Source organism: Staurois parvus, unplaced genomic scaffold, assembly GCF_062004578.1.
Source record: "Staurois parvus isolate SC_StPar_1 unplaced genomic scaffold, SC_StPar_1.0 ptg000131l, whole genome shotgun sequence".
NCBI classification, from domain to species: domain Eukaryota; kingdom Metazoa; phylum Chordata; class Amphibia; order Anura; family Ranidae; genus Staurois; species Staurois parvus.
Window position 1 is genome coordinate 9,210,494 of NW_028317927.1, and position 27,992 is coordinate 9,238,485.

The window sequence follows — 27,992 nt, forward strand, 5'->3', positions numbered from 1 at the left end:
AAAATGTGAACTTATTCTTTAATGTCATTTTTCAGGTTGTCAGTAAAAATGTGCTCAGTCAGTACATTTTCCATGTTTTGTCAGTAAAAAATGCTGTGAGAGGTTGGCAACACTGACATCCCATAACTTAGTGACAGCAGAGTGCTGCACAGCCGACCCAAAGCAACCACAGTTCATACTCAATTGAGCATGTGGAGTGATGACAGAGGACAGCCATAGAGTATAATGAACTAAGACCCAGATAAGAACTGTTATTTCCTATGACAGTTGTCCATCATGGCAGGCCTATCTGAGATAACTTGGTGTTCTGAGTGATAATAGGTGCAAGGTGATAATAGATACGAGGTGCTGGTGACCCCAAACTTTGTGGTTCTCCCAAGAAGTAATATTGCACACAGTACCATCCTCATTCCTGCAAAGTTTACAAACATGTAGCATTAAGCCTGTTTGTGCTAGAGCAAGGGAAAACAACTTTTAAATGCCACAGACAAGACTTAACGCTCCCCCATGTAGAACACAGCTCAGCTTGAGACATGAAGCCGGCCTTATAAATTTCAGTTAAACCATCATGTCTAGGATCTACACAGGCCATTATTGAGCCTGATTATAAATGACTAACTGGTTATCATACATGGTGCTTAGTAGAGGCTGGAAAACAGAGACTCTTAATACAGCCTATCATTAATAGTTTGAAGTAATACACATCTGTCAGCCTGGACTTAGTGACCTTACATAACATACGGATACACTGCCCCGAGTTAAGTTTTATACAGTTTCCATAATCCTGGCTCTGACTGAGCTATAAAAGCAAGTATAAAGGATTAACGATCAGTTTGATACTAAACATGAATATCGTAGAATGTACATGACGTGAATGGGTTACATTAAACCTTCTAAGCAATATATGCATCTGACTAATATGTTGTCAGTTCTTTATCAAACCCTATTTTGATTATGTTCAATAATGTGTTCAATATATTCAGTGTTAATTGTTGGATTTTAAAAACATCTAAACAGATTTTAAAAAACATGTTTCTGGAAATATTCTGCTGGCAAAATTCAAATTATCCAGAAGGCACTGCACATTTCTTAGGGTCACTTTCTTAGCCTGAGCCATCTCCCCAACTATACCAGGTTGGACAGTTCTCACCCAATCCCTGCCTATCAAGTTAATACCCCCACCCCAGCGGCAGCCCTATCTCCCGTGGCAACTGTCTGCACCTTGCTGAAACCCACCTGAATCATGACAATCCACAGAAAGAGGAGTTTCTCCTTGCTAATCTCCCTTTTCACTCCTGGTGGCTAAAACATCCTCAGTATGGCTGCTAAGTGAGCCTGTCACAGCCTCATCCGAATTCCTACCAGTCCTTCCAAGTTCCTGTTGAAACCCCCCTACTTCTCTGACCTGGGGAAGCGTAAAATGCTGCCAGGGCCATCATTCCTGATATGCCACCTGCCTGAAGACCTATTGCTATCCTTTCTCCCGCTTCCAGGAAAAGCCTCAACTTCCTCATCGTTCCTCTGCCACCATGTGTAGGCAATCATCTGTGCACTGCAGTTCTCTCTCTCCCTGAGATCTCCTCCTTTTGTACCTGCTAGGCTAAAAGGGACTTTTATGCTGCAAGCACTCACTACCACTGTTAGTTCCACACCCCTTTCACATTGTTACGTATCCCCAGGGAACCCTGGTCACTTATCTACCACAAATCCTGTGAAGAGGACAATCCTCCTAGATCCTACATGCCTCTCTCTCTGTCAACCCAGCCTTATATGTGCCCCTTCACTGGGGGCCTGATCCACTCAATGCAGTCTTTCTTGAAACTGTAATGAGCAATTGTGTGAGAAGCCTCTAAAGAAAGCTCCAATTCTCTGACTTCTGGGCCAAACAGTTGAATCTATACAACTTTATTGCCCTAGAGGTAGTATGCAGTTCTAGAGAAAGGCAGATTTCCTTTGAGGCTTTTCATTCAGATTTTCTGCCATCAACGCCCAGGCCAGGGTGTAGGTCACTGTATACTTTGTAATTACAAACTTACCCTTGCTCTGGTAATTTTTGACTTATTTACGTATTGAAAGCTATAGTTTATTTAATTATTTCAGGTACTTATATAGCGCTGTCAATTTACGCAGCACTTGACATATATATTGTACATTCACATCAGTCCCTAACCCTCAAGGGGTGTACAATCTAAGGTTCCTAACTTGCATTCATACATAAACATGCTAGGGCCAATTTAGACAGGTTCCAGTTTACCTACCAGCATGTCTTTGGAGTGTGGGAGGAAATCAGAGTACCTGGGGGAAACCCACACAGGCGCAGGGAGAACATGCAAACTCCAGGCAGGTGGTGCCATGGATGGGATGCGAACCAACGATCCTAGTACTGCCAGGCAGAAGTGCTAAACATTTAGCCACTTTGCTGCTTTTCTCACATGAGCACATGTACAAAAAAGTCCAGAAAATGAAATAATTGAATGCCTATTATATAATCCGAAAACAACCACAGAGTGTGGTAAAACATTTTATCTAGCTTGTCAGCTGGCCTTGCCACATATGATATAGAAGTGACAACACACCCAGTGACACATTAGAGAAGTTTGATCCTTTTCCTGTATTTGTTTTACTGGATTTTCTTGATAAACCTGCAGAGCCAATTCATTAAACTCTTGCCCCATACTAAAGGTCATGTAGAAAAAAAAATCATGTTTAAATATTAGTTATTAAAGCCCAACACTAGTTGATTAGAAAATAATTAAAATCCTTTTAGATTATTATTTCTCCCCGCAAAGAGGTTAAGTTTGGGTGTTTAGTGGCAGATCATTTGCATACATAACTAATGATAATTATATTAATATTTCAGCAGTACAATGGAAAAATGTGCCTTTCATTGACTCATTCATTTTAAAAGACACTACAACGTACCTTCTCATTGTATGTGCATTGCCAAAACTTTCTGGCGCATTACGTTGACCATTCTTATGAATCAGCAGCCTGAATACAGTGCATGTTAAAATGCACACACTAATGCTGCGACAGTGGGAACCCAGCCTAAAGTATGACTCTTATTTATGGACAATGGTAAGCTGCACATTGATTTCTCAATAACACATGTTTTCAAGTAAAAGAAGCTCTAGTCCTTCTGCTGTTGTGACAAGAAATGATGGGAAATCTCCCCAACAAGCTTGACAAAGGGGGAGATTTACTAAGACTGGAGCACTCAGGAACTGGTGCAGCTTTGCATGGTAGCCAATCAGCTTCTAACTTCAGCTTGTTCAATTGAGCTTTGGCAATAAAACCTGGAAGCTGATTCGTTTCTATGCAGAGCTACACCAGATTTTGCACGTTCCCATTTTATTAAATCATTCAAGTGTGATCTTCCTACCAAACTATCTTCTGTAAACTACAAAATCCCCTACCCCCTTCCCTCATGTAACGAAGTTGAAGAGAGGAAGATGTGTTTGTAATCCAAGTCAGCAGAGCTGCCTAAGGTGACAACCATAGCTGCCTTCTTGGATACAGTGGAGAGGTAAGTAGCCCACCCTAAGACAGGAAGTGCGCTATTCACAGGATCCCCAGGTGAAAATGAAGGGAAAACCAAAATCAATGCAGCCACTGCACCAAAGACCTGTAAACTGCAATGTATTACTTTTCTGTCTCTCTCCACTCATCAGATAAATTTAAAAAGCCACGAGTGGTGAAATGATTGAAAGAATGATAAGTAAAATCAATTGTGTTTTATTACTACAGTTAGATATCACATGAACTAAATGAATGAAAATCTTCATGGGCATATTCCTGGCCATCTGTTCTTTCCTGTTTTCTCCTTTACGAAAGAGTCACTGCCAGTGCTTTGATAACTATAGATAGAATGAAGAAGATAAACGTGTGTCACCAAAATAAAGCCCAGCTCTGACCAATTTTTGTCAATTTGGATAGAATGGGTAAGCACTGAAATTTACACTTATTTTATTAGGTACACATATTCAATTGCTGGGCAACACAAATTGCTAATCAGCCAATCACAAGACAGCAACTCAATGCATTTAGACATGTAGGTGTGGAGAAGATGACTTTCTGAAGTTTAAACTGAGCATCAGAATGTGGAAGAAAGGGGATTTAAGTGACTTTGAACTTGGCGTGGTTGTTGGTGCCAGATGAGCTGGTCTGAGTATTTCAAAAACTGCTTATCTATTGGGATTTTCACACACAACGATCTCCAGGGTTTACAGAGAATGGTCCGAAAAAGAGAAAATATCCAGTGAGCAGCAGTTGTGTGGACAAAAATGCCTTGTTGATATCAGAGGTCAGCGTAGAATGGGCAGACTGGTTGCTGCGACAATCAGGTGGTAGGGTCAGAATTTGGAGTAAACAACATGAAAGCATGGATCCATCCTGGCTTGTATCAATGGTTCAGGCTAGTGGTGGTGTAATGGTGTGGGGGATATTTTCTAGGCACTTGCAAGGTGTACCTAATAAAGTGGCCAGTCTGTGTATAATAGAAAAAAAAATCACTTTTATTATAAGTTGTCAAAGATACCCACTAGACACTTCTTCCATCAGAGAAAAATGGACTGCTCATGTTGAATATAGAGCACAATCCCTGGAATGTATAAAGTGTTGCAGATACTGTTTAGAAATCTGTCTCCTAGTAGTGTGATAAATGACAGAACTTGCAACAGATTCATGTACATCTCAGGTGTATATGAATCTGTCGCATCACTGACAGAACTGTTGCAAGCATCCCTACTGTGATGAGTTTTACAGGCAGAGAAGCTATTCGGAGAAGTTGGGAGAGTAATGGAAATAGTTCCAAAACAAATTTTGATGCTGATGAAACAAATGAAGATGCAACACAATAAGTACATGTACACTACGATCAACAATTTTCTCTAACATGTAAGAAGTCTTATTAACACCCATGTTTCTTATGAATAATATGGTGATATGCTTTCATGAATGTGTTGCAACAATTGCACCGAACAGTAAAAGTGCCTCAAATAAGAACAACTTGAATTTGTTGCATGTACCTGCAATGAAAATGTTTCAGGATGTTATGAATTTTGCCCAAGGCTTCTAGCATAGCCAGAAATGTGTTTCAAATACCTTACTGAATTGCCCCCAATGTCTTAACAACACAGCATGCTGATCTTGAAACATTTAAAAATTCACCTCTGTTTTGCGAACAGAATACAACTAAATATGAAGATCTGTACCATATTCAACATGTACCCTATAACACAGCCAAACTTCATTTTTTAAAGTCCAACTCTAGCCAACTAAAAAATGATCACTTGCAGTGGGGATGCCTGTTTAGGTCCAGGGAAATGAAAAAAGAGGCTTTACTTGCTTGATCCTCCACCCTTTCCCACAGCTAGACCACCCCCCTCAGCATCTCCCCCCCTCTGCCCTAGCAGTTTAGGATCCCAACATTATCAAGACCAAAGCAGGATCCTTATTCCTGCATTGCATGTGTTGATGCCGAGGGACAGTCCACCACTGGAGCGTGGGGGAGTTCCATTTGCTGGGGAAGCTGAGGATTAGGAAAGTAAAAGTGCTTCTCCTCTACTCTAAACAAAACCAGCAATTCATTCTTGCAGTGCAGACCCTCCCCCAGCATCCTCACAAGTCCCATATCTACCTCTCCTCGTTCCATCTGCTACTTTTACACATGGAGAGACTGTCCACCATTGGGACACATAATAGATGGTCATTGCATAGGAATAAATAAAAATTATTCCATGCAGAACTCTTTTGCGAAACTTCATCCATGTGGGGCCACATGAGTCGTGGCTTAACATATAAGGTAGGAGTAGGCGAGTGACAGTGAGCGGCATCAGATGCCAGCAGAGTGAACACTAACGGACCTGTATGATTACTTTTATCTGCTGTATTTACTGCTAGCAATATGTGAGTGTACTGTTTATATTTTAATGAAGAAACATAGTTCATTCATACTACACTATGGTCAGTGTTTTGTAATCTGGAGCATTTAGATTTATGGCTCGTGCAATTACAAATGACCGAGAGAAGAACAGGAGGTATGGGTTGGTCTGAAGTTTGTGGAATCTGAGCAAAGCAATATTAGACCTTTATAGTCCACCGAAGAGCACAGCGGGTGTTTGTATGGTGATTGGAATTTAGAGCAATCGGTGCATGTTTGGAGCTTCTTCACATGCAAATGAGGAGGCACTTATTTGGATCGCAGTGTGTCTAATTGATTCATATCTTGGACTATTACATGGACTATTCATTTTCTTTCCTTTGGGTACTAATATTTATCTACATTTTTCTATATGAATACGTTGTCCACGCTTATTATTTAACACACTTATATATGTTTAATTATTTGTGATGTGATGATTTGTGCACATTCTATATATTTGATTAGTTGCTGTTGGGGGGTTGAGAGAGGTAGCACTACACATTATATTGGCTTAGGCTCCACCATATTGTGTGACTAATACTCCTGGCCTGAGACCCACCTTCTTCACAGTACTCACATACTCCTGCCTGACGGCATTATACCTGGAATAAAGGATGATAGTGTTGCAGGGCACAAGCAGAGACTGGCTGCAATATGATAGATCAGCGGTGTCTCTCACTCACAGCACTAAGAGGAAGGCAGACAGAAGAACGTGACAGGCTGTGTGTGTGTGGGGGTGGACTTCAATGCGTTTCTGAGGTCCTGCCTCCTTTTTCAAACTTCCAAGCCCTGCAGCCTTATCAGTCCATCTAGATTGCAGTGAACTGTATATCGTAACACCACTCAGACACTTGGAACAGTCTACAGTTTCAGTCTCAGATGTAAGTGAGAAATGGAATTAAAGTGTTTTTAACCATACACTAATCTGGCGCCCTGCTACTTTTCCTTTATATGCCTTTTAAAGAACACTCTTTATTTCTTAATAAATGCAAAGTGTTCCCTGATTGGAGAAGGTGAAGATTGTTACGTCACTGCCCCACCTCTCCACCTTGTCTAATTAGAGAATGCTTTGCATTCATTGAGAAAATGTAAAGTGTTCCCTGAATGGAGCTTTGCTGTTCGAGTGACCTTCTGTGTTTATAGTGCAGCCACTTAGTACGGGGCCTGTAAGTTAGTGCCTACTATAGTGATTTCCAGAATCCACAGGAATCCCACAGGTATGGGACATATTGTACATACCTATATGTGGACCAATGTAAGTATGTAAAAGTTGCCATACCTAAACTTCAGCTTTAAGGCTAGATTCACATCTATGCAGGTTGTGATTGATGTGTTTTTCCAGCATGTTTTTGAACTTTTTTTTACGTATTTTTTGATGCGTTTTGGGATTTTTTTTTTTTAAAAGAAAAGTATGATAGTACTGTTCATGTAGTGCAACTTTGATGCACATTTGAATGCGCTTTACACTCTCTGGCACTCCAGTGGCATCAAAGTTTCATCAAAGTAGTGCAGGAAACGTTGTGTCCAAAGTCACATTTTTTGGCTAATAGGAAAGTATCATAGTTCTGTTCATGTAGTGCGGCTCTGATGCTACGTTCATGCTATTTGAGTGCCAGAGAATGTAAAGTCCCATCAAAGTTGCATCAAAGTCACAATACATGAGCAGAACTGTCATGCTCAGCCTAAACAAAACACGTAAAATTCATCAAAAATGCATAAAAACCGCACACTTGTGTTTTTGATGCGGGACCATTGAACTCTATTACATGCAAAATGCAATCTGCTACGGGAAAAAAGTCCCTGACCATTTCCAAACCATGTTAAATGAACTGTAATGCACTTCTACAAAACACACTAAAAATACATAGATGTGAACCAAGGCTGAAGTCACACTGAAAAATAACACCTAAATAGAACTTGATTAATTTTAGTTTATGATCCAGTCTGATCTGTGGTAAACAAATGATCGTAACCATTTCTTTCTGTTTGTGATAAAGGAAAAAATAGTCAGTCTAAAAATGAGGGCTTTTACTGCATACAGGTAATTCCACCTGAAAGATCACAGTAAAGCTGTATTGTACAGAAGGTGCTACTGCTGGGTTCAGGGGTTATATTCTCTTCCTACAGTGCATTCATTATAAACAGTTTGGAGCCTAATCAAGTAATTAATCAGAGATAAGATAAGTATCAGCAGTATTTTTAGCTCTCTAAACACATAATGGATTGTTTAAAAAATATTGACACACAATTAGGAGAGCCATTAATAAATGTACCCATATCATGGAGAACATGAGCTTAGGTGGCCCAAGGTCAGCAGACAAGCAGTGGCTTCTGTTAAGGGGTTTGTTTTAATAGTTCGGTTGAGAAGCACTGCCTTATAGTATCAGGGGCTGTAGTGTATTTTTTTTCCTAAGGACTTTGTTGGAGATTTGTGTTCACTCTAAGGCCCCTTTCACACTGATGGTCTGATCGGGTCCACCTGTCAGATTTTCAGGTGCACCATTCATAGCTCACTGTGGAGCATGTGTCCGCTGACACCCGCCAGCATCGGATCCAATTATGTATGCTAACAACCAGGGGTGGACTGACAACTCATGGGGCCCCCGGGCAATAGGGGATCATGGGGCCCCTGTGTCCTTGCCCAAACTCAAAAAAGCCTATGAAAAAGGTACCAGGGGCATCTCATGGGGCCCCCTACTGACCCTGTGCCCTCAGGCAGTGCCCGAGTTTCCAAATGGTCAGTCCGTCCCTGCTAACAACAGATGGATGAGGATTCATCTGTCCGGTTCCCCATCTGTCTGATAGATCGGATGACAGTCGGATGGAAATGGGCAGGTGGTCCATTTGCATCTGACCACCCCATAGAAAACAGCAGGCTGTGTCCACTCTGCATAGTGGAGCAGATACGGACCTGTCATCTGCCTGTTCAGCAGGAATCAGTGGAGATCAGCAGAGAGATCCTCTGCTGAACAGACGGATCTGCTTGATAGTGTCCACTCCATCTGAAAGGGGCCTAACACAGGCACATACTGTCTCTTTCAACTGTCCCTGATATCCAGGGGCAGTTCATAGTTTAAAGTGTTACTAAACCCACAACAGTAAAATCAGTCTGTATATGCAGTGAAGCATGCTTGTTATACTCACTGCGGAACCTAAGGGGTTAATCCTCTCTATTGTATAAAAACGCTGTTTGATCCTGTCTGCTGTGATCCTTCCCTTCACCCACAATCCCCAATACCTCGGTTGATAGAACAGGGCCTTGGGGGCAAGTTGCACATGCCCAGTTTGGTGTCTATTGCTACAGAGGTTTTTTTTTCTTGGGAGAGTGCATGTGATCAGCACAGAGCCAATCAGTGCTGTCCAGAGGGTCAGGGGGCATGCAACCTCATAGGACAATCAGAGGAGAATGAAAACTCCTTCTACAAGCTTTAACCAGTGCTCGGCTGGACACTGATAGAAGCCACAAGACTGCTCTAACTGCTAATGAGCCACAAGACTGCTCTAACTGCTAACTGCCTTGTATTGCTCTGCGCAGCAGCTCGTCTCCCTAGTCAATTCACACACACAGTAAAACAGCACATAGCACACAGTTAACCCTTTGATGGCCCCAGATGTTAACCCCTTCCTGCCCAGTGTCATTAGTACAGTGTCAGTGCTTTATATTAGCACTGATCACTGTATTAGTGTCAGTGGGGATGTCAGTGACAGTTAGTTAGTTCCCAGTGTCAGATTTCCCGCCGCAGTCCCGCAATAAGTTGCTGATTGCTGCCATTACTAGTAATAAATAAATAAATAAATAAATAAATAAATAAAAATTCCAGTATATATACCGCCATTTGTAGACTCTATAACATTCACGTAAATCAATTAATTTACACGTATTGGGATTTTTGTTTAGCAAACACATGTAGCAGAATATATTTTGGCCTAAATTTATGACAAAATTTGATTTTGTAAATTTTTTTACTGATTATGTTTTTTAGCAAAAAGTAAAAAAAAATTTTTTTTTCAAAATTGTTGTATTTTTTGGTTTATAGCGCAAAAAATAAAAAATGCAGAGGTGATCAAATACCACTGAAAAAAATCTCTATTTGTGGGGAAAAAAAGGACATCAATTTCATTTATGTACTGCGTTGCATGACTGCGCAATTGTCAGTTAAAGTAACGCAGTGCTATATTGCAAAAAATAGCCTGGTCAGGAAGGGGGGTAAAATCCTCTGAAGGGCAATATGTCACAAATGGTAGTACAGACCTCCATAATTGTACTGTGTATAATGAGGTTTGTCATATAATCCTAGCTGCACTTTTTCCCTGGAAGTTATTTTATTATACCCTCTATATCTCCATATAAACTCTCAGAATATTGCTCTTGATATGGTGTTGTGTCAGAACATGTAAAATTAACTATACCAAGACAAAGCAACCTGACATGCCACATTCACTGTGGTGCAAAGCACTATGGCTGCAGCATGTGCACAGCCCACTCCAGCTGTATTTTAGAATTTAGTTGGGGGGTTGAGGGGCAGTAATACTGCTGCTCAGTGGCTTGTTTTTAATGCCCTCCCCCTCCTCCTTCCCCTGACTGACTGTGAGAAAGAGGCCTAAATGAGAATGTATGCAGCATGTTCATTCCTCCATGATCAAAAGTTATGTTTTCTGTTCACCAAAGCAGGGGTGGACTGACAACTCATGGGGCCCCCGGGCGATAAGAGATAATGGGGCCCACTGTGTCTCCGCCTACACTCAAGCCAAAGCCACACCCACACAACACCCCACCTACATATTGCAGCTCAGCTACATAGAAAGGGCATTAAAAATAATTAAAAAAAGAATAAAACAACGTCATGGTGTCCCCCCTCCATTCCCTTCTGGTCTGGTATCCGTTTTGAGGTTAACCTCCACACCAAAATTAAAATAAAATGGCGTGAGGTCCCCCTCAAGATCCATACCAGACCCTTATCTGAGCATTCAGCCAGGCAGGTCAGGAAAGGAGGGGGACGCGTGAGAGCAGACCCCCACAACCACAGGCCACAGGCCATGTTGATGGGGACAAGGGCTTCTTCCCCAGAACCCTGGCCTGTGGTTGTGGGGGTCTGCGGGCAGGGGGATAGTCGGAATCTGGAAGCCCCCTTTATCAAGGAGGCCTCCAGATTCCCCCCCCCCCCCATGTGAATGAGTATGGGATACATGGTACTGCTAACCATTCTAAAAAAAAAAGTGTTGTGTGAAAAAAGACAGGAGACAGTCTTTGACAAGTCCTTTACTAAAAGAAGAAAAATAAAAGTATGTCCCCCAAAGTAGATCCAACGTCAATTATGATGCCTGCCGCTACCCGAAAAAAAAAAAAAAGGCTCCGCTCCCGATGCTGGTTCCCAGCCATCTGACTGCTCCGCTGGTTTGACAGTTTTTAAATATGTAAGGGGTGGGGCCATCCAGTGACATCACGCATGTGGCCCCACCTCCTTGTGACATCATTGTCCCAGCATGTCCCGGTTGATGACGCCACAAGGGGCAGGGTCACACACGTGATGTCCCCGGTGGCCCTGTCCCTTACATATTTAAGAACTGTCAAGCCAGCGGAACAGTCAGACAGCCAGGAGCCAGTGTCGGGAGCAGAGCCTTTTTTTTTTCTTTTTTTGGGTAGCGGCAGTGGGCATCGTGATTGACGTTGGATCTACTTCGGAGGACACTCTTTTATTTTTCTTCTTTTAATAAAGGACTTGTCAAAGACTGTCTCCTGTATTTTTTGACACTACACTTTTTTCTTGTGAATGGATAGTGGTACCATGTACCCCATAAGCATTCACATGGGGGGGTGGAAACTGGGGGCCACCTTGCTAAAGGGGGCTTCCAGATTCTGATAAGCTCTCCACCCGCAGACCCCCACAACCACCGGCATGAGGGCATGTGGCCTGGTATGGTTCAGGAGGGGGGGCGCTCGCTTGTCCTCCCCCCTTTCCTGACCTGCTGGGCTGCATGCTCATAGGATAAAGGCCTGGTATGGATTTTGGGGGGGACCCCCACGCCATTTTTTTTAAAAATGTTGGTGTGGGGGTTCCCCCTCAAAATCCATATCAGACCTGAAGGGCTTGGTAGGGATGGAAGGTGGACCCCACGCCGCTTTTTAAATTATGTTTTTAATTGCCGGCAATTCTTTCTTTTGCATTCATCTCTCAGTGGGGAACCCCCGCAGACAGCCGAAATATTAACGCATGGTTTTCACTACTAAAATACCGCATGGCTTGATAAATAACTCATGCAGGATTTTAGTAGCGTTTTTTGGAGAATTCAAACTTTTTTTTTTTAAATGCTATGCAGTATCCTACTGCATACTCGGATGCAGTAAGATACCGCTTAGGGAATTGTGCCCAGTGAGCCTCTCACTGGGCTCCCTACTGACCCCGGGCCCTGGGCCAATGCCCGAATGGTCAGTCTGCCCTGCACCAAAGGTTGAATTGTGAGGAAAAGTTTTATTTACATTGTGCTTAATACTTTGTTTTATTGGTATTTTGTAAGTAATAGTCAATTTTTGTAAAAGTCAAACAGACATTAGTTGTGAGGTTCCAGGGAGTGTTTATTGAGGAGAAATGAGAATGGAGTCACAACTTATGAACAACACTAAATATGAAAAATAGTCATTCATTAGAAATAATGGCTTGCAATATTTTAAGTAGCAATCTAATGTGAAAAAAAGTGACAGCATTCCTATAAGATATATATGTATGTGAATTAATGATTATATATGTATGTGATCTAAACATTATCTGATGATAAAACTGTTGTAAGATACAAGGGGTGTTCAAGTAAAACCGGGACTATTGAGTTTATATAATAAAATAACAAATTTAAAGGAGTGGAAACTGCATTTATTTTTCAACATGCTCCCCAGCTACATTTATAAACTTATCCCAACGTTCAACTAATGCCTGGAAAGCTTCAGCATGGAAAAATTTGTCAGTACGCCTGATCCATCCTAGGACAGCCTGCTTCACTTCGTCATCAGTTCTGAAAATGCTGATCTCCGAGGAGCCCAGAAAGATTTGTCTCTTGTGCGATTTCATGACAGGTTATGAAATGACTATCCAGGATTACGTATTCCACATGCTGAATGTTCACAGGAATGACTGTTGTGGGCTGGGAACCACCATGACTGGGATCATCACGGACGGACATACCACCTTTGAAACGTTTACACCATTCAAATGTCTTACTGCAGCTGAGCATCTGACCACTATACTGCGCTGGTTTTACACCTTCGGTTACAAGAAACTTCATCACCACACGCTATTCCATGCACACACTAACACTGTTATCAGCCATCTTGACTAACAGTCTCTGGAATGGAACGCGACGTGTGCCGCCCATCAGTAATAGGACACACTTACCACACTTGCCACTGTAGTACCGCCATGCTAGCATCCCTTTTTATAATTGTGAAATGAAAGTCCCGGTTTGCCTTGAATGCCCCTCGTACAATACCAAACAGGTACAAATACACAGCTTAATGCATAGACACTGATTTTTAATTTATCTTATCTAATGGATAGCCTAAAAATGCCACTTAAGCTCATATGTAATAATGTAACGTAGGCCATAGATTATGCCATAAAATCGCTAGATTCCCACATCAACACAGTCAGTGTTGATAGGAGAATCCCTCCCGCAGAGCCATCGTGTTCTCTCGGCAGAGGGTTTGGGAACCTTGCCTGCCAGGAAAACATAATGATCACTGCTGGCGGCTATAGCTGCTGGAAATAATCGCATGCTAAAAATCCGACTGGATTGGTGGATCGATTTGGAAACAATTAGCTTGCCCATAGATGGATCGAATCTCAGCTGATCCCTGCTGAACCCTCTGAGATTTGATCCATCAATGGCTGGCTTAAAGCTGTGTTTAGCTGTCCCCCATTTATTAGTTGTAAATATATATGCTTTTGATGCAGATCTCAACTGTAACAATGGTGCTGTACTACTTTTTGCCATTACAGACACCAGAAATATCTTTCACCTACCTACCTGTTGCTATACTTAGCCATTTTCTGTAAAGGAAATGGTATGTCATGTAAGCAGTCTCTGTATTTAGTACAGTAATATTTCTGTTAACTATGATATGCATGTATGGAGATATGTTAAAAAAAGTTCTGTTCTCCCATTTTGTATATTGCAGAACTTTTCTCTTATAGTGTAGTGCACTGTGTACAAAATATAGCATTTGTAAAGACATTGATACATATAAAAATTCAAAAAGTAAACGGCGAGCGCTATAGATACGGAAGCAGCTGGCACAAAAAGATAGTGAGAATATCTCAATATCAAAATAAATGAAAAACAGTGTAGTGCATAAGAAAACTAACAAAGTGAATCAAATCAGTGAGTAAAATGAAATAAATGTGTCACGGTGTAACAAACAAAATAATAGACAATAAAGTCCTTCCAATATAAATATATAAAGCTGTCATGTCAATCACGACCTGTAGTGTTCAATCCCACAAAGTGCTCTCTATCCAGTGCAAGGTCCTCCACCACTATGCACTCACCAGAGAACTACTTGGTCAGTAGCATGTATATAATGAGGTCTATGTCATCCACTTTCCAGCAACTTTACCAGTCTGGTTAGGCCCTGTATGTCTTGCAGTCCATAAGAAATATGATCCGTAAAGACACTCCAGGGGTTCTTTCGGTCAGGTTGGTGCCAGTCCCTCAGCGCTGGTCCCCTCACATTAGCCTCTTGAGGGACGGGCACCAACCTGACAGAAAGAGCCCCCCTGGAGCGTCTTAACAGATCATATTTCTTATGGACTGCAAGACGTACAGGGCCTAACCAGACTGGTAAAGTTGCTGGAGAGTGGATGGCATAGACCTCATTATATACATGCTACTGACCAAGTAGCTCTCTGGTGAGTGCATAGTGGTGGAGGACCTTGCAGTGGATAGAGAGCACTTTGTGGGATTGAACACTACTGGTCGTGATTAACATCACAGCTTTATATATTTATATTGGAAGGACTTTATTGTCTATTATTTTGTTTGTTACACCGTGACACATTTATTTCTTTTTACTCACTGATTTGATTCACTTTGTTAGTTTTCTTATGCGCCTCACTGTTTTTCATTTACACTGATACATATGAGAATGCCTGAAATACAATTGTTAGGCTGATATGACACTCTTGAATATGGCAGAATCACTGAAGTACATCAGCCACTTCCCTTAATGGAAATCGCTCACTAATGGCCCTAGAGAATATTGCTTGCTAGCAAAAGAGCAATTTAAAAGCAACCTCCTGCTAGTGCATTCAGCAAGGGAGCAAAGCCATAGGAATTTTGACAGTGGACTTAGCGATCCACTTCTTGGGAAGATCTCACCACCAACAGTATTGCTGCTGGGACATGCCCTGAAAAAAAATACTTTTCCCACCTGTGAAGTTGATATGATGTAAATACGAGATAATAGGGGTTGTTGTCATTATCTGTATGTACCAAATAGCTAATGCATACTGCACTTCATATATGCCAGGATTTCCTAAACAAGTAATACAATTCAAGATACATCTGGTCTACACAAACACAGACAACCATATCCTAACCATGCCCAACTTTTGAGGGAAGCCATTTAATGTGGAAGAGTGGAACATTTGTTGAACTTAGGGAATATTGGCATGTTACAGGATGTGTAATAAACATCAATTAACATATGTATAGCAGATTCTACAGTAAAAGAGAATTCTTTAGATTAGAACATTCTTGTGTGTGGAAGGACTCTTTAACACAGCCCATTACATTTCAAAACAGTCTTAAAGTGTTACTAAACCCAGGGCCCTGCATTCACTATCTCTGGTCTCCCACAGTACACACAACATGGAAATGCAATTATTTTAGTAAATATAAACTGCTAAATGCCTTTTCACATCAGCAGTATATAACAGTCTTAAGACTTTTATCAGTGTCTGTCCAATCACTGATTTAAAGCTTTTAGGAGGAGTTTTCATTCTGCCCTGACTGTCCTTTGAGGCTACATAACCCCTGACCCTCTTTCTGGACAGTTCTGGCCCTGTGCTGATCACATATACCCTCCCAAAGAAAAAAAAAATCTCTACACACTGAGCATTTGCAGAGTGACTCCTAGAGTTCTGTACTGTCAGCAGATGGATTGGGGACAGTATAAGGAAGGGGGGGGGGATCAGAGAAGACAGGATCGAACAGCATTTTTACACAATGTGAAGGAATAACCACTTAGGTTACACTGTGAGTATAACAAGCATGCTTTACTGCATATACAGACTGATTTTACTGTTGTGGGTTTAGTAACACTTTAAAGCACATTAACGCACTTATAGCACTAATGAGCATTTTGGATGTGTTGTACAGGCATTCATGTTGCATCAGGCAACACTTCTCAAATATCCTGTGTGTGTGTTTTTTTGTTTTTATTTTTCTACAAGGCTAAAATGGGAAATTATCACTTTTGACGCTTCGCATCTGCACCGTAAATGCCATAGGCATGTTTACAGGGCAGTTGTGGTGTTTCTGCAGAAGTGAAAGCGCTCAGTTGCACAGTGTCAACACCTGCTAAGCTCTGCAGCATTATTTTTGCCTTGCTGAAATGCGAAGCTGTAGTGTGAAAACCTCCATCTGCTCCCTATTGTAACAATTATGAGTGGCATTGAAAGGTGTTTGGGAAGCATTAAAAATGCAACCCCGCCCATTTTTTTTAGTATTTTGGCTTTACTTCTCAAATCTTACTAGCTGATTTTCTGGAATGAAGTACATTTTTTGTATTTACTGGGACGTTGTTGGCTTTTTCTATGTATAAGGTAAATACAAAATTGTGTATTTATATGTGCAAAAAAAGAAAAGAGACATAGCCTGTTTTTTGCATTTTTCCACATCTAATTACAGTATCACAGGTAAAAATAACTAATTTATATAACCAAACTACCAGGATATGTGGAAAACATGTACTGTTCATGGAACAGCGGGTCAATAATGTAGGCTTGAGCAGCCCTTTTATCTTCCACTGAGCTAGCAGGCCACAGCGAGCTGCACATGTGCAGCATAACCCTCAAATGGCCCTTTTTTGGAAAGTAGACAGTCCAAGGTAGCCTAACTAGTAAGGAAGTTCCACATTGTGAGGAAAAGACCAGAGATACACAGTATATCACAGCCTTCTGCCTCTGATGAGGATGGAAGAGCTACTTACATAAGCCATTGGTCTTGAGCAAGATTGCCTACTGTTCTGAGGTCTGTAGTGGGTGGTATAGGTTGAGAAAGATGTGGGAGGACAGTTGGACTAAAATGTAATATAAATAAGAAGAAACAAAGCCTGAAATATGTATTGCCTACTTCTTGTTCCAGCTATTTCATAACTGGCAATGCTGTAATCTACAACCTCTTTGGTTTTAGCTTTTTTCTACTTGTGATGGCAAGCATCCTTTATCTCTAAGCCAAATACAGTCATGTTTTGGCCTACATTGTTGACTCATTTATGGGTTTTTCCTGGCTTGAGTTTCCTGAACTGCTAAACCCAGGTATGAGTTTTCGAAAAGGCTTACAGAGAACTACATAGATGAAAGGGTCCATGAATACGTTGGTGGCAGCGATCCACAGGGTACTTTCTTTAGTTAGGAATAATGTTCTTTTGATGGCACAATCTGTTATGATTCCACTCTGGCTAAATGTATAGGGTACCCTCACAAAATGGTAGGGCGCAAAGCACAGGAAAAATACAATTACTACAACAAAAACTTTGGCTTTGGTGTTCTTTCTCATAGCTTTGTCTTTACTGTGAGATTTTGCATACGATTCATAAACCTTTCTGCTTATTATTGTATAAAAAGCTGTCATGGAAATGAAAACAGACCAAAAAATCAACTGGCTGATGTAAGTAACAGCTTTGTGCCATGCCATTCCCAGTGAAGACTTGAGGTCAGCACAGTGGTTAACATTTTTAGGTGTTGCTTCTATGGTGTTCAGAATCATGTTAGGCATTGACATTCCAAATATGATGATCCACACTGAGAAAGATATCCATTTAGCCACACTAAGTCGATCCATACAGCTTCTTTCAAATGGTCGTACAATCTTAAGAAAGCGATCTATTCCTATGAGTCCAAGAAGTATTATATTGACGTACATGGCTGAGTAAAATACTACTGCAGAACAACGGCAGACAAAGATTTTCACCTGCCAAGGTGCAATTTCTGAATCTGTGACTATTTTAAAAGGCAGTGCCAGTGTCATTATTATGTCAGCTGCCACAGTATTTTTAAGGTAAACAATAAAAACAGTATTAGTAGGGACTTTGCAGAAAATACAAACAGAAAGACTGTTCATGATAACTCCAAGACAGAATATAACTGTGTATAGAATGGGAAAGACCACTTGTGCCATTCTGATGTCCCTTGTACAGTTTTTAGGCGATGATAAGTTGAAAACATCAGAGTCCATGGCTGTAAGAGAATACATTATCATACATTAAAATCACACAATATACATCAATTTTCATTTCATTAACTCAACAGAAAAGTACATTAAATTGGTTGTAAACTTCATACACGAAAAATGAACAAAGCATACAGCACACGCTCTATAGTGTGTGCTTGTCTCAATTAAGAGCACTAAGGGTCATTTCTTTCTGCTGCCTTGTTCCTCTGCTATCAGCAAAATACAATATTTTTGACTTTTTGCTATTAAACATGTCCAGTAAAAAAAATTAAAAAATCTAATTTTGTCATAAATTTGCACCAAAATGAATTCTGCTACATGTCTTTGCTAAAACAAAATCCCATTACGTTAACATTAATTGGTTTTTGTGAAAGCTATAGCTTTTATAAATGGCGGTATATATACTGGAATTTTTTTTTTACTACTTATGGCGGTGATCAACGACTTATAGCGGGACCGTGGTGGCATTCTGACACTGGGGGGAACTGATTTGGTGTCACTGACATCCCCAGTGACACCAATACAGTGGTCAGTGCTAAAAAAAAGCACTGACACTGTACTAATGGCACTGGGCAGGAAGGGGTTAACATAGGGGCGATCAAAGGGTTAACTGTGTGATGGGAGTATTTTACTGGGGTGGGGGGTTGGTGCTTCACTGTAAGCACACTGCACTGGAGGACTGTGCTGTGCACTGCCATCCAGAGCGGTGTGCCCAAGCCGACAGGAAGGAGGACTGCTAGTTAACAAAGCAGACCTCCTCCCCGTCGCAGATACTCAGTAATCACGGGGCGCCGATGGGTGATCACAGGCCGGGACCCAGTGACTGACAGATGCGGCCACACATGGCGGTGTGGGCAGGGCGCGTGGCTCATGCACGCCCCCTACCCAGAAATGCAAAATCACGTATATATATATATATATATATATATACACGTGACTTTGTGCACCCCTGCCGCCCTTTAGCAGTATTTCTGCTATAGAGTGGCGGGGAAAAGGTTAACATGCTGGTGTCAACTTCACTTAAAGTATTACTAAACCCACAACCAGTCTGTATATGGAGTAAACCATGCTTGTTATACTCACTGTGAAACCTAAGTGGTTAATCCTCTGCATTGTGGAAAAATGCTGTTTGATCCTGACTTCTCTGATCCTGCCCTTCTTCCAGTGTCCCTGTCTTATCTGCTTGATTCTGCACATGCTCAGTTTGGTGTGTATTGCTAGAGAAGTGTTTTTTTTTCCCAGGAGAGTGCACACAATCAGCATTATCTAGACAGAGGTCAGGGGTTCTGCATCCTCCTAGTGCAGAATGAAAACTCCTCCTCCAAGCTTTAACCAGTGTTCTGCTGAACATTGATAGAAGTCACAAGACTGCTCTAACTGCAAATGAGAAACGGTATTTAGCAGTTTATGTTTACTAAAATAATTGTACTTCCATGTCGTGTGTACTGTGGGAAACCAGATATAGTGAATGCAGGGTCCTGGGTTTAGTAACACTTTAAGTGGTGGGGGGAAATATTGCCTAGTTTGGGTTTTTAATACCAGCAGATTTGTTTTAGCGGTTTATTTCAGTGAGTTTTGATATACGCAATAAATTACATAATGTGTTCTCACTTCTACTTTGGATGTCTAACATGCAGTAATTCAAAATTCTTTTATCTTATATTGTTGTGTATTTCATACCAAAAACACATTTATGACTCAGATGTTATTTTGTTTTAGATTATGTGATTTTGATTGTTTTACTTCAATGTTTGCCAAATGGTTGTTGGAAAAAATAGCCTTCTGATCTACAAGTTGTAGTAGTCTTGATGCTGCATCACTTGAAGATACAGTGGAATCAATTTGGCCAGGGTGTTTTAGAGTAGAACGTTAGACAAAACCTTTTGTTTTTATGCTTCAAATACAGAGAAAGAGGTAGTACTTCTACGTGCTTTTTATTGTAAGCCCAGTGATGAGATTTCCCAAGCCTTCTGGTGTTTCTGATATTTCACAGAGCAGGAATGATGGCAGTTCACTTTAGCTGGGATAAAGATAGACAAAAACTTTCCATGGTAGTAGAATTGACAAGGGTTAGAGCCTATGTTAGGTGGTTTTTGCTATCCTTGTCTTCTAATTCCAGTGACACCCTATTTCTTGTCTGGGTGTCACTAGGAGGGAAGTGAGGAATAATTACCCAAAGTGATAAATATATGGCAATCATTTCTAACTCTCCTCCATGTTATCTAAAACTGAAAAAAATCCAGTAGGCTGATGTTCCACTTGAAAGAACATGAAAAGTAAACTTGTTATAATGACATTTGCCACTTTGAAATCTTGTGTCAATCACTTTCCCTGCTAGTCCACCTTGTCTGTGAAGTTGAGAAAACCCATGACTAGTGTAGAATAGATGTACTAGCTAAAACCATAGCTACTGATACTCCCACACAACTATCTCCATCCCCCCCCAACTCTATTTATACCAATGAAGGAGCCCAAACCACAGTTGGAGTAAAATGGCCATCACTGCCTTTAATTTTTAATTCAACTTAAATAACACAAAACATTCCTTAACAGCTTCCTGCCCGCTGCTCGCCCGCAATGTACTGCGGCAGGGCGGCAGCTACAGGCACAGGTGCCCCCTCATGTGCCCTCCATCGGACACAGCGGAATGAAGATCCCGGTGACTGGGACCCAGTGATCATGTGATTGCTATGCGATCACATAATCACAATGTAAGCAAAGCTGTTTTGAATCAATCTCATTCATAACAGCTCTGCTTCTCTTCCTAGTAAGCTGTTATTGGCCCACAGCTATCACATGATACATGGGGCCAATCACAGAACCCTGTACCATGTGACCAGCTCCAGCCAATCACAGATCACTGTCCTGAGCTGTCAAAACTTAACTCATTCATGACAGTTCATGAATGAGTTTGGTTCATAACAGCAAGCTTTGCATTGCAGGAGAATTTCTGTTCTCTGCTGTTAGATATATACCCAACATGAACCAGCAATGTACTGGTATGTCGCTGGGCTTTGAGTGGTAATACTGGGATGAGGCCTGCAGCTACAGGCATCATCCTGGTATGGTTTTTTTCAGCTGGCGGTCGGCTTTCATATAAAAACAATCCTAGAGGCCAATTAGCTGCTGAACTGTTTTATGAGCAGCGGGAATGGATATCCCCCCCTTTCCTTCTGCCTTCCACAGTTTTCTTGGGCTCTCTTGTCTCACAGGGGAATCTGAGAATGCAGCTGGCAGTTCTGCTGGCTGCCCATAGAGCTGGTCAGAGACCAGAATGGCTCCAATCATCTCTATAGTCTAAGAAATCAGAAGCTACGAGCATTTCATCACTTCAGTTTCGCAGGATATAAACAGCACCATTTGTAAATTGGGAAAGCATCTGACAACACAGATCTTGGTTGAGATTAGATCATGTAAGGGCAGAGGAGATATCTAGAGTCTGACAGACCCCAGATTTCTCAAAAAATAATCTATGACAATGCCCATTGAAATTATAAGGGATATTTGCATTCCCTGTGATAGCATTGAAAGTGATAAAAAAAATGAAAGGGACAGTGTAAAAATAATTTAAAAAAAATCAAAATAACTAAAAACAAAAAAGGTCCAAATACCAACAAACCGCCCCTGAGCCTTAACAGGCCAGGAACCAGAAGACCTAAACAACCCCAAGAGAGGGTGGGAGGGAAGTTTCTTCTTCCGCTGCCACTCCTATACTGAATAATTTGACCCTACACCACTCCCAAAGGTGCTCAAGACCCCACACCACACAATCACCAATCAGGTAAGCCTGAATATTTTAAAACCTTGCAGCCTGTCCTTAACACTCTCCTGTCTGTCCTACCCTATTCACATAGTCATGTCTGCCCTCCGCTATTTTTTTTTCTATGGGCATCACTGTCTGGTTTGTATGTAAAAAGAGAAAAAAGTACACTTTGTACAGTCAGGATGTTAAAATGGATCTGTATTTAAATGAAAAAAGGTTTACTGGACAAATAAAATGTGACAGAAGGGCTGAAATACATACTGCATTTTATTTGAGAAATGCTCAGACTGACTAGCACTGAAAGTGGCCTTGAAGCAGCATTTTTTTTTTCCAGGAAAGATAAATATTTAATCCTTTTTAGTATTCTTTATTTCCACCCTACAAATTACAATAGGAAGCAGAAATTTATTTTTTCTGTGATTTGATAATTGAATTGAAGATTCTCACCTCCTTTAGTAAATTGGCCTTCATGATTATGTGAAGGTGGCTGTATTGGCTCAATAAAAATACAGCCCATTTACCACTCATTTTTGCTGCAAATGTCATGCTTGCTGAGCCTTTGATCCCACTGAATGTCTTAATGAAAAGGCCCAGTATGGCTGATCAACAATAGCTGCTTTGTTGTCTATATTTGTAAAATACCCACATTACTCTTGGTACCCAATGACCATATAGTCAAGAATGTCAAGGCTTTAGATTATAAAGTAACTCAGGAGTAGCGTTCTTCATTGTTGGAATGATTGAGATAAATCTATACACAAAATAATATGTGGTTTTGTGAAATGTATACATGTCCTAATGATTTATGTAAATCCTATGTTTTAATAGGTCTACTTTAAAGTAACAGAGCTCTGGAGCTACTAAGCTCTGGGGCCAATTCCCTTGCAAAGTACAACTGCATTGCCAAGTGCATAGCCTATTAGTCTTTAGTAAATTAACCCCGATGTCTTCATTGGTTCCTTGGGATTCACAACACCAATCACATTGAGGATACATATCACTTTATATTTAATAAAATAATTGTGATAGTTAGGAGCATTCATTTTGTAACAGCCACAACCAGAATCTCTCTTTCTATATTAAATACTACAGCTCTAGGGCATGCCCCTGACATGTTGCACATCCATAGCCCTATTACTTCCTTTACTGCTTTGGGGAATGTCATCTTTGCTTCAGATTACAGAAAAAGAAAGGTACAAAAAGATATAATTTATGAAGGGGAACAGAAGGGAGAGTGACATACAGTCAAAAAATATTCTTACCAGTAGTTTTCCTTTATAGTGTTCTCAGGTCCACTTTTTCCTTTTTTCTGTTTTGCTAATGATTTCTATCAATAAAGTAGAACAGCGTCTTCCATCCTATTTGCTGAATGTGGTATAATTCATCTCTTGGTATATTTGGGGATGCCGTCTTGGTGGTTCCTTCTGTACATCAAACTGGCTATTACAGAAATGGCTGTGCTGCTAGAATAATTTCCTGTATTGAATCCGTACACTGTACAGCCTGAAAATGGAGGAAAAGTAGGGAGTGTGGTAAGACTCACTACAGTATAATTACATTGCAGACCAGAATCTTGAAACTAGACGATTGTTCAGGGTTATTTGTGGGTAATTAGCACAATGGGTATTGATGACATTTCTCATATTAGCACTTAATACACATTAAGCTACAAAGTAACCCATAGAAGAATATTTCCTATCTCCTGGGGTGAGCTGAATCATTAATGAGAGTCTGTCACTAATGGAAACATTCATTTTTTCATTTTTTTTACAAAAAGCTTGCTGTTTGAAGTTCCATTTTGCTGAGATTACTTAGTTACACTAAGAGGACCACAACTAAAATTCATTTTTTTTTCTCATTTATATGAATCAAAAGTGTAGTGTAATTTGCAAGCCTAGCTTAAAGTTATAGAATCAGATTAGGATAAATGGAGAATGATATTTTATGTGCAAAACATGCTAAGTATTGTGCTGAATCAATGTGACATTTAGACTTAATTATGTTGCTACATCTGCCCTTATTATCTTTATTACTTGAGGCAATTGTACAAACTTAATGCCAGCCAATAAACGGGCCATACACTATGCAAAATTCCCTCCACCAATAGCTCTGTCACTACCCTCCCACCCAACATCCTTTGATTGAAAAACTGAAGGAGCCAGATGGAAAATTGTCAGCTAAACCATGGCTGCATTCAGTCAGATGCAACTGCTGTATGGATATTATGACCGCCATGGGTGCAAGCCATCAGGATACGATAACCACAAAGGAAGATTGGCCCATCTGCAGTCTATAGCTGAATGAAGAAAAGCCGTGTATGGCCAGCTTTAGACAGGAAGTGTTCTAGAATTTGACTTATTGGGGTTGGTTCACTAAAGGCAAATAGACTGTTCACTAAGCAATGTGACTTTTCACTTTGCAATAGAATGTTCCCTTAGCTTAACCGGCCATACACTGCTCATATTTCGACCTATTGCTGCTGAATCAGGAGAAATTCAAGCTGTGGGTGGCCCTTTCGGTCCAAAAGTTCTCAGTCAAACTGCACTTGCATTCAGTCAGGTTGCTTGTGATTGGGAATTCTTGGCAAAGTGTATTTTTTCACATTCACTAAGCTAAGTGAAAATACACTGAAAAATGAACTTGCCCTACTCATTTATTAAATCAACCCTATTGAGAGTTGTCACTTTAATGCATGAGGTCAGAACAGAAGTGAAAGTTGTGTGTAGATCACATGGGAGGTTCTTTGGCAGTTCACAAAACAAATATGAAATGGAAAATAATGATTTATTAGTTGCTACGGGATAATGCACGTTTCCTTTATATTCCAATGAAAAAACAGTTTAAAATTATACAGCTGTTTGGTGTTTTTGAGTTGTCTTCTACATTACAGTCCTTTAGTGTAAAAAACAAATAAAAAAACCAAACAAACAACAAAAAAAGTAAACCTGTACTGGGGGAAATAAAGGGACTGCCATTTCTGACCTCCTTCTAAGATCATCTCATACAGAAAAGTGACTGGGCAAATATTGATTTCTTTTAGATTGTCAAGTCTTCCAAATACCAGACACAAATGGAATTAAAATTTGGAGTGTGAACAGAAATTTGTCTTTAGCTACCAATTTCTAGTGGAAGGGTAGTTAGAACCTTGATTCCAATTCTCCACTGGCTGTTTGGTAATCAAAATAAATCCTAAATTCCGACTGTTTGACCACCACACCAGCTGTTCCGTGCATTAGACCCTATAATTAGAAGGAAAGCCAAACAGATCAAAGATAGGTTTGATAACTGGAACATCAAGTTTACTTGAAACTATTACTCTACTTATGGATGAATGCCAGTGGGCTGATCATTTACTGTTATCTAATTGGGGCTTCACCTGGGAGTTCTTTTCATCACAGCAATGGAGTTCCTCTATGGTTGGAGCCTTTTTATTAATGTTTAGCGTAAAATAAGAGTCTAGTGATGAGAATATTGTCCTCTAGACCCCGTATCCTCCATTGGATGAATTGAAAAGAATCAAGTGAGTGATGCTATCTGCTACCAAATGACAGTCTTAATCCTGACTGAACTGACCCTCTTTTAAGATCCAGCCAATCTGAACCTATATTACAATGCATATAATCTGTATTAAGAGTCTACATACCTCTTCACCATTATCCTCACATATGCTGGTGCCAGATCACAGATTGCTGCCAGACAGCTGTGTATTTTGTACTTATTTGTTCTCTTTATTTACTGGTAAACTTCTCCATTTCTCAGCTTCCTTTTTTCTTTCATGCATAATCCCCAGTATAGTTAATGAGTTTTGTAAGTAATTTGTACAGTTACTAAAATGACCTCTTTCATACCACACTTGAGTGAGACCAGACAATGGGCTCAAATATTTCCAATGTGATAAAAGATCATTGTTGACATTTTCCAGAGTCTGTGTCTGTATCATTATTATTAATAATGTAATTAAGTGTTTTCATTATCAAATAAGCCCAATATACAGAACTGGTGTCATGGAGAGGGATTATGAGGCAATGGGGTTGGATTACTAAAGATAAATAGACTGTATACTTTGCAAGTTCAGATGCACTCATTTTCCCAAGAGCTTAGTGAATGCGGGGACGCTCTGCTGATTTCCATCATCCAATCATGTGCAATCCAAAATGCAATTTTTTTTTAATTTCCCTTGCACCTGATTGGGTATTCTTTACAAAGTGAAGTTTCATCACATTCACTAAACTCTGGGGAAAATGAGTGCAACTGCACTTGCAAAGTGCACAGTATATTTGCCTTTAGTAAATTAACCCCAATGGTTCCCCAAATGTATTTATGTCCTACCACTGCTTCATTTACTTCATTAGCATTTTCTATACATTTTGCTCAATAAAGCTCTCACTATGCACATTGCAATGTGATTTACAATCTTCTTTCTATCTGTCAACAACTATTTGGTGCCAGGCTTGCCTGTTGCCTGCCTGTAGGGAAAGATGTCCAAGCCAGGATGCAGCTGACCATGTCCAGGCTTGGACACCCATCTGTAACTGCAACTATACTCTCTGTGTTTGGCTATATGCAAATAGCAGTGACCGCTGTCAGCCCACCATTAGTTTAAATAGGCTAAGCAGCCTCTGCTAATCACATGTCCAGTCATTCCAGCTACAAGAATATGCTGATTCTTGACACTGGAATCCTGTGGTTGCAGGTCCATGTGAATGTAGCCTAATACTCTTCAGAATACACTGCACCAATACTAAAATCAAAATTATCACACAGTGGGGGGGATTTACTAAAACTGGAGCACACAAAATCTGGTGCAACTCTCCATAGAAACCAGTCAGCTTCTAGGTTTTATTGTCAAAGTGGAGTGCTTACTATGCAGAACTGTACCAGATTCTGTGTGCTCCAGTTTTAGTAAATCCTCCATTGTACCCTAATATGAGTTCTATGTTATCCACTGCATCAGAATCCAGCAGTCTCAAGAGCTGACTTGCCACCCCCTGCCTACATTGAACTGCTAGAATAGTAGGACAACAGCTCCCTCCCCTGTTCTAGCCCCAGGCAATAGGTACACTGATGCATACAGTAGTGGACATGTTTTTTGCAGCCTCTCTGCCACCAGCCTAGGAGTGCTTTGCTTGCCCTTAATGATGTCTGCTTTTTTTCAGGGTGATACCAAGCCTAGCCAGACCGTTCAGAACAGCTGGCCTAGAAGGGCAGTGAAGTCACAAAGTTAGAGAATTTGTGTCCTTGAATGTATATGGAATAAATATTAATTTCTGTGTTTTCCTGCAGTTCTTTTTAGTTTGCAATTCAATTTTTTATATTAATGAAAACAATATTTTCTCATGATTTCTTGTGGGAAAGGAAATTGTCATTATAATTTGAAAAATATGAAATTGCTATGACACAACACAGAAACAATCATTAGAAAGAAGAGTCCTTGTAAAGTTAGTTTTATTTTTCATTGCAGTTTCATTTCACACTCATTACATCTGTTTGCTGTCAATGGAGCGCCCTCTGCTGGAAGTAAAGCATGTTAGACCATAAGACTGGAGTTTATTTTGAGTCCTCTATAGCAGTGGTTCTCAACCTTTCTAATGCCGCGACCCCTTAATACAGTTCCTCATGTTGTGGTGACCCCCAACCATAAAATTATTTTCATTGCTACTTCATAACTGTAATTTTGCAGTGGGAGGACTAGTGCCACATCATTGGTGTCAGTGGGAGGAATAGTGCCACATCATTGGTGTCAGTGGGAGGACTAGTGCCACATCGTTGGTGTCAGTGGGAGGACTAGTGCCCCATCGTTGGTGTCAGTGGGAGGACTAGTGCCCCATCGTTGGTGTCAGTGGGGGGACTAGTGCCCCATCG

General features: G+C 40.6%; 2 protein-coding genes across 2 annotated transcripts in view; one reads left to right on the forward strand and one right to left on the reverse strand.

Annotated features, from left to right (window-relative positions):
• MED12L (mediator complex subunit 12L) overlaps window positions 1–27,992 on the forward strand; it is a 464,120-nt gene that overhangs the window by 287,712 nt on the left and 148,416 nt on the right. The gene's annotated exons all lie outside the window — the stretch shown is intronic.
• On the reverse strand, window positions 15,504–25,844 carry LOC149466377 (P2Y purinoceptor 13-like). The gene is made up of 3 exons (XM_089672606.1): window positions 25,774–25,844; window positions 23,393–23,633; window positions 15,504–18,372 (listed from the first exon to the last, which is right to left on the reverse strand). Exon 3 carries the CDS (start codon window positions 18,368–18,370, stop codon window positions 17,390–17,392), a length of 981 nt encoding a protein of 326 aa, XP_089528732.1. The 5' UTR covers window positions 18,371–18,372; window positions 23,393–23,633; window positions 25,774–25,844; the 3' UTR covers window positions 15,504–17,389.

Bases quoted from the DNA above. Each gene is read 5' to 3' on its own strand.
- LOC149466377 (XM_089672606.1), bottom strand. From the start codon at position 18,370: ATGGACTCTGATGTTTTCAACTTATCATCGCCTAAAAACTGTACAAGG.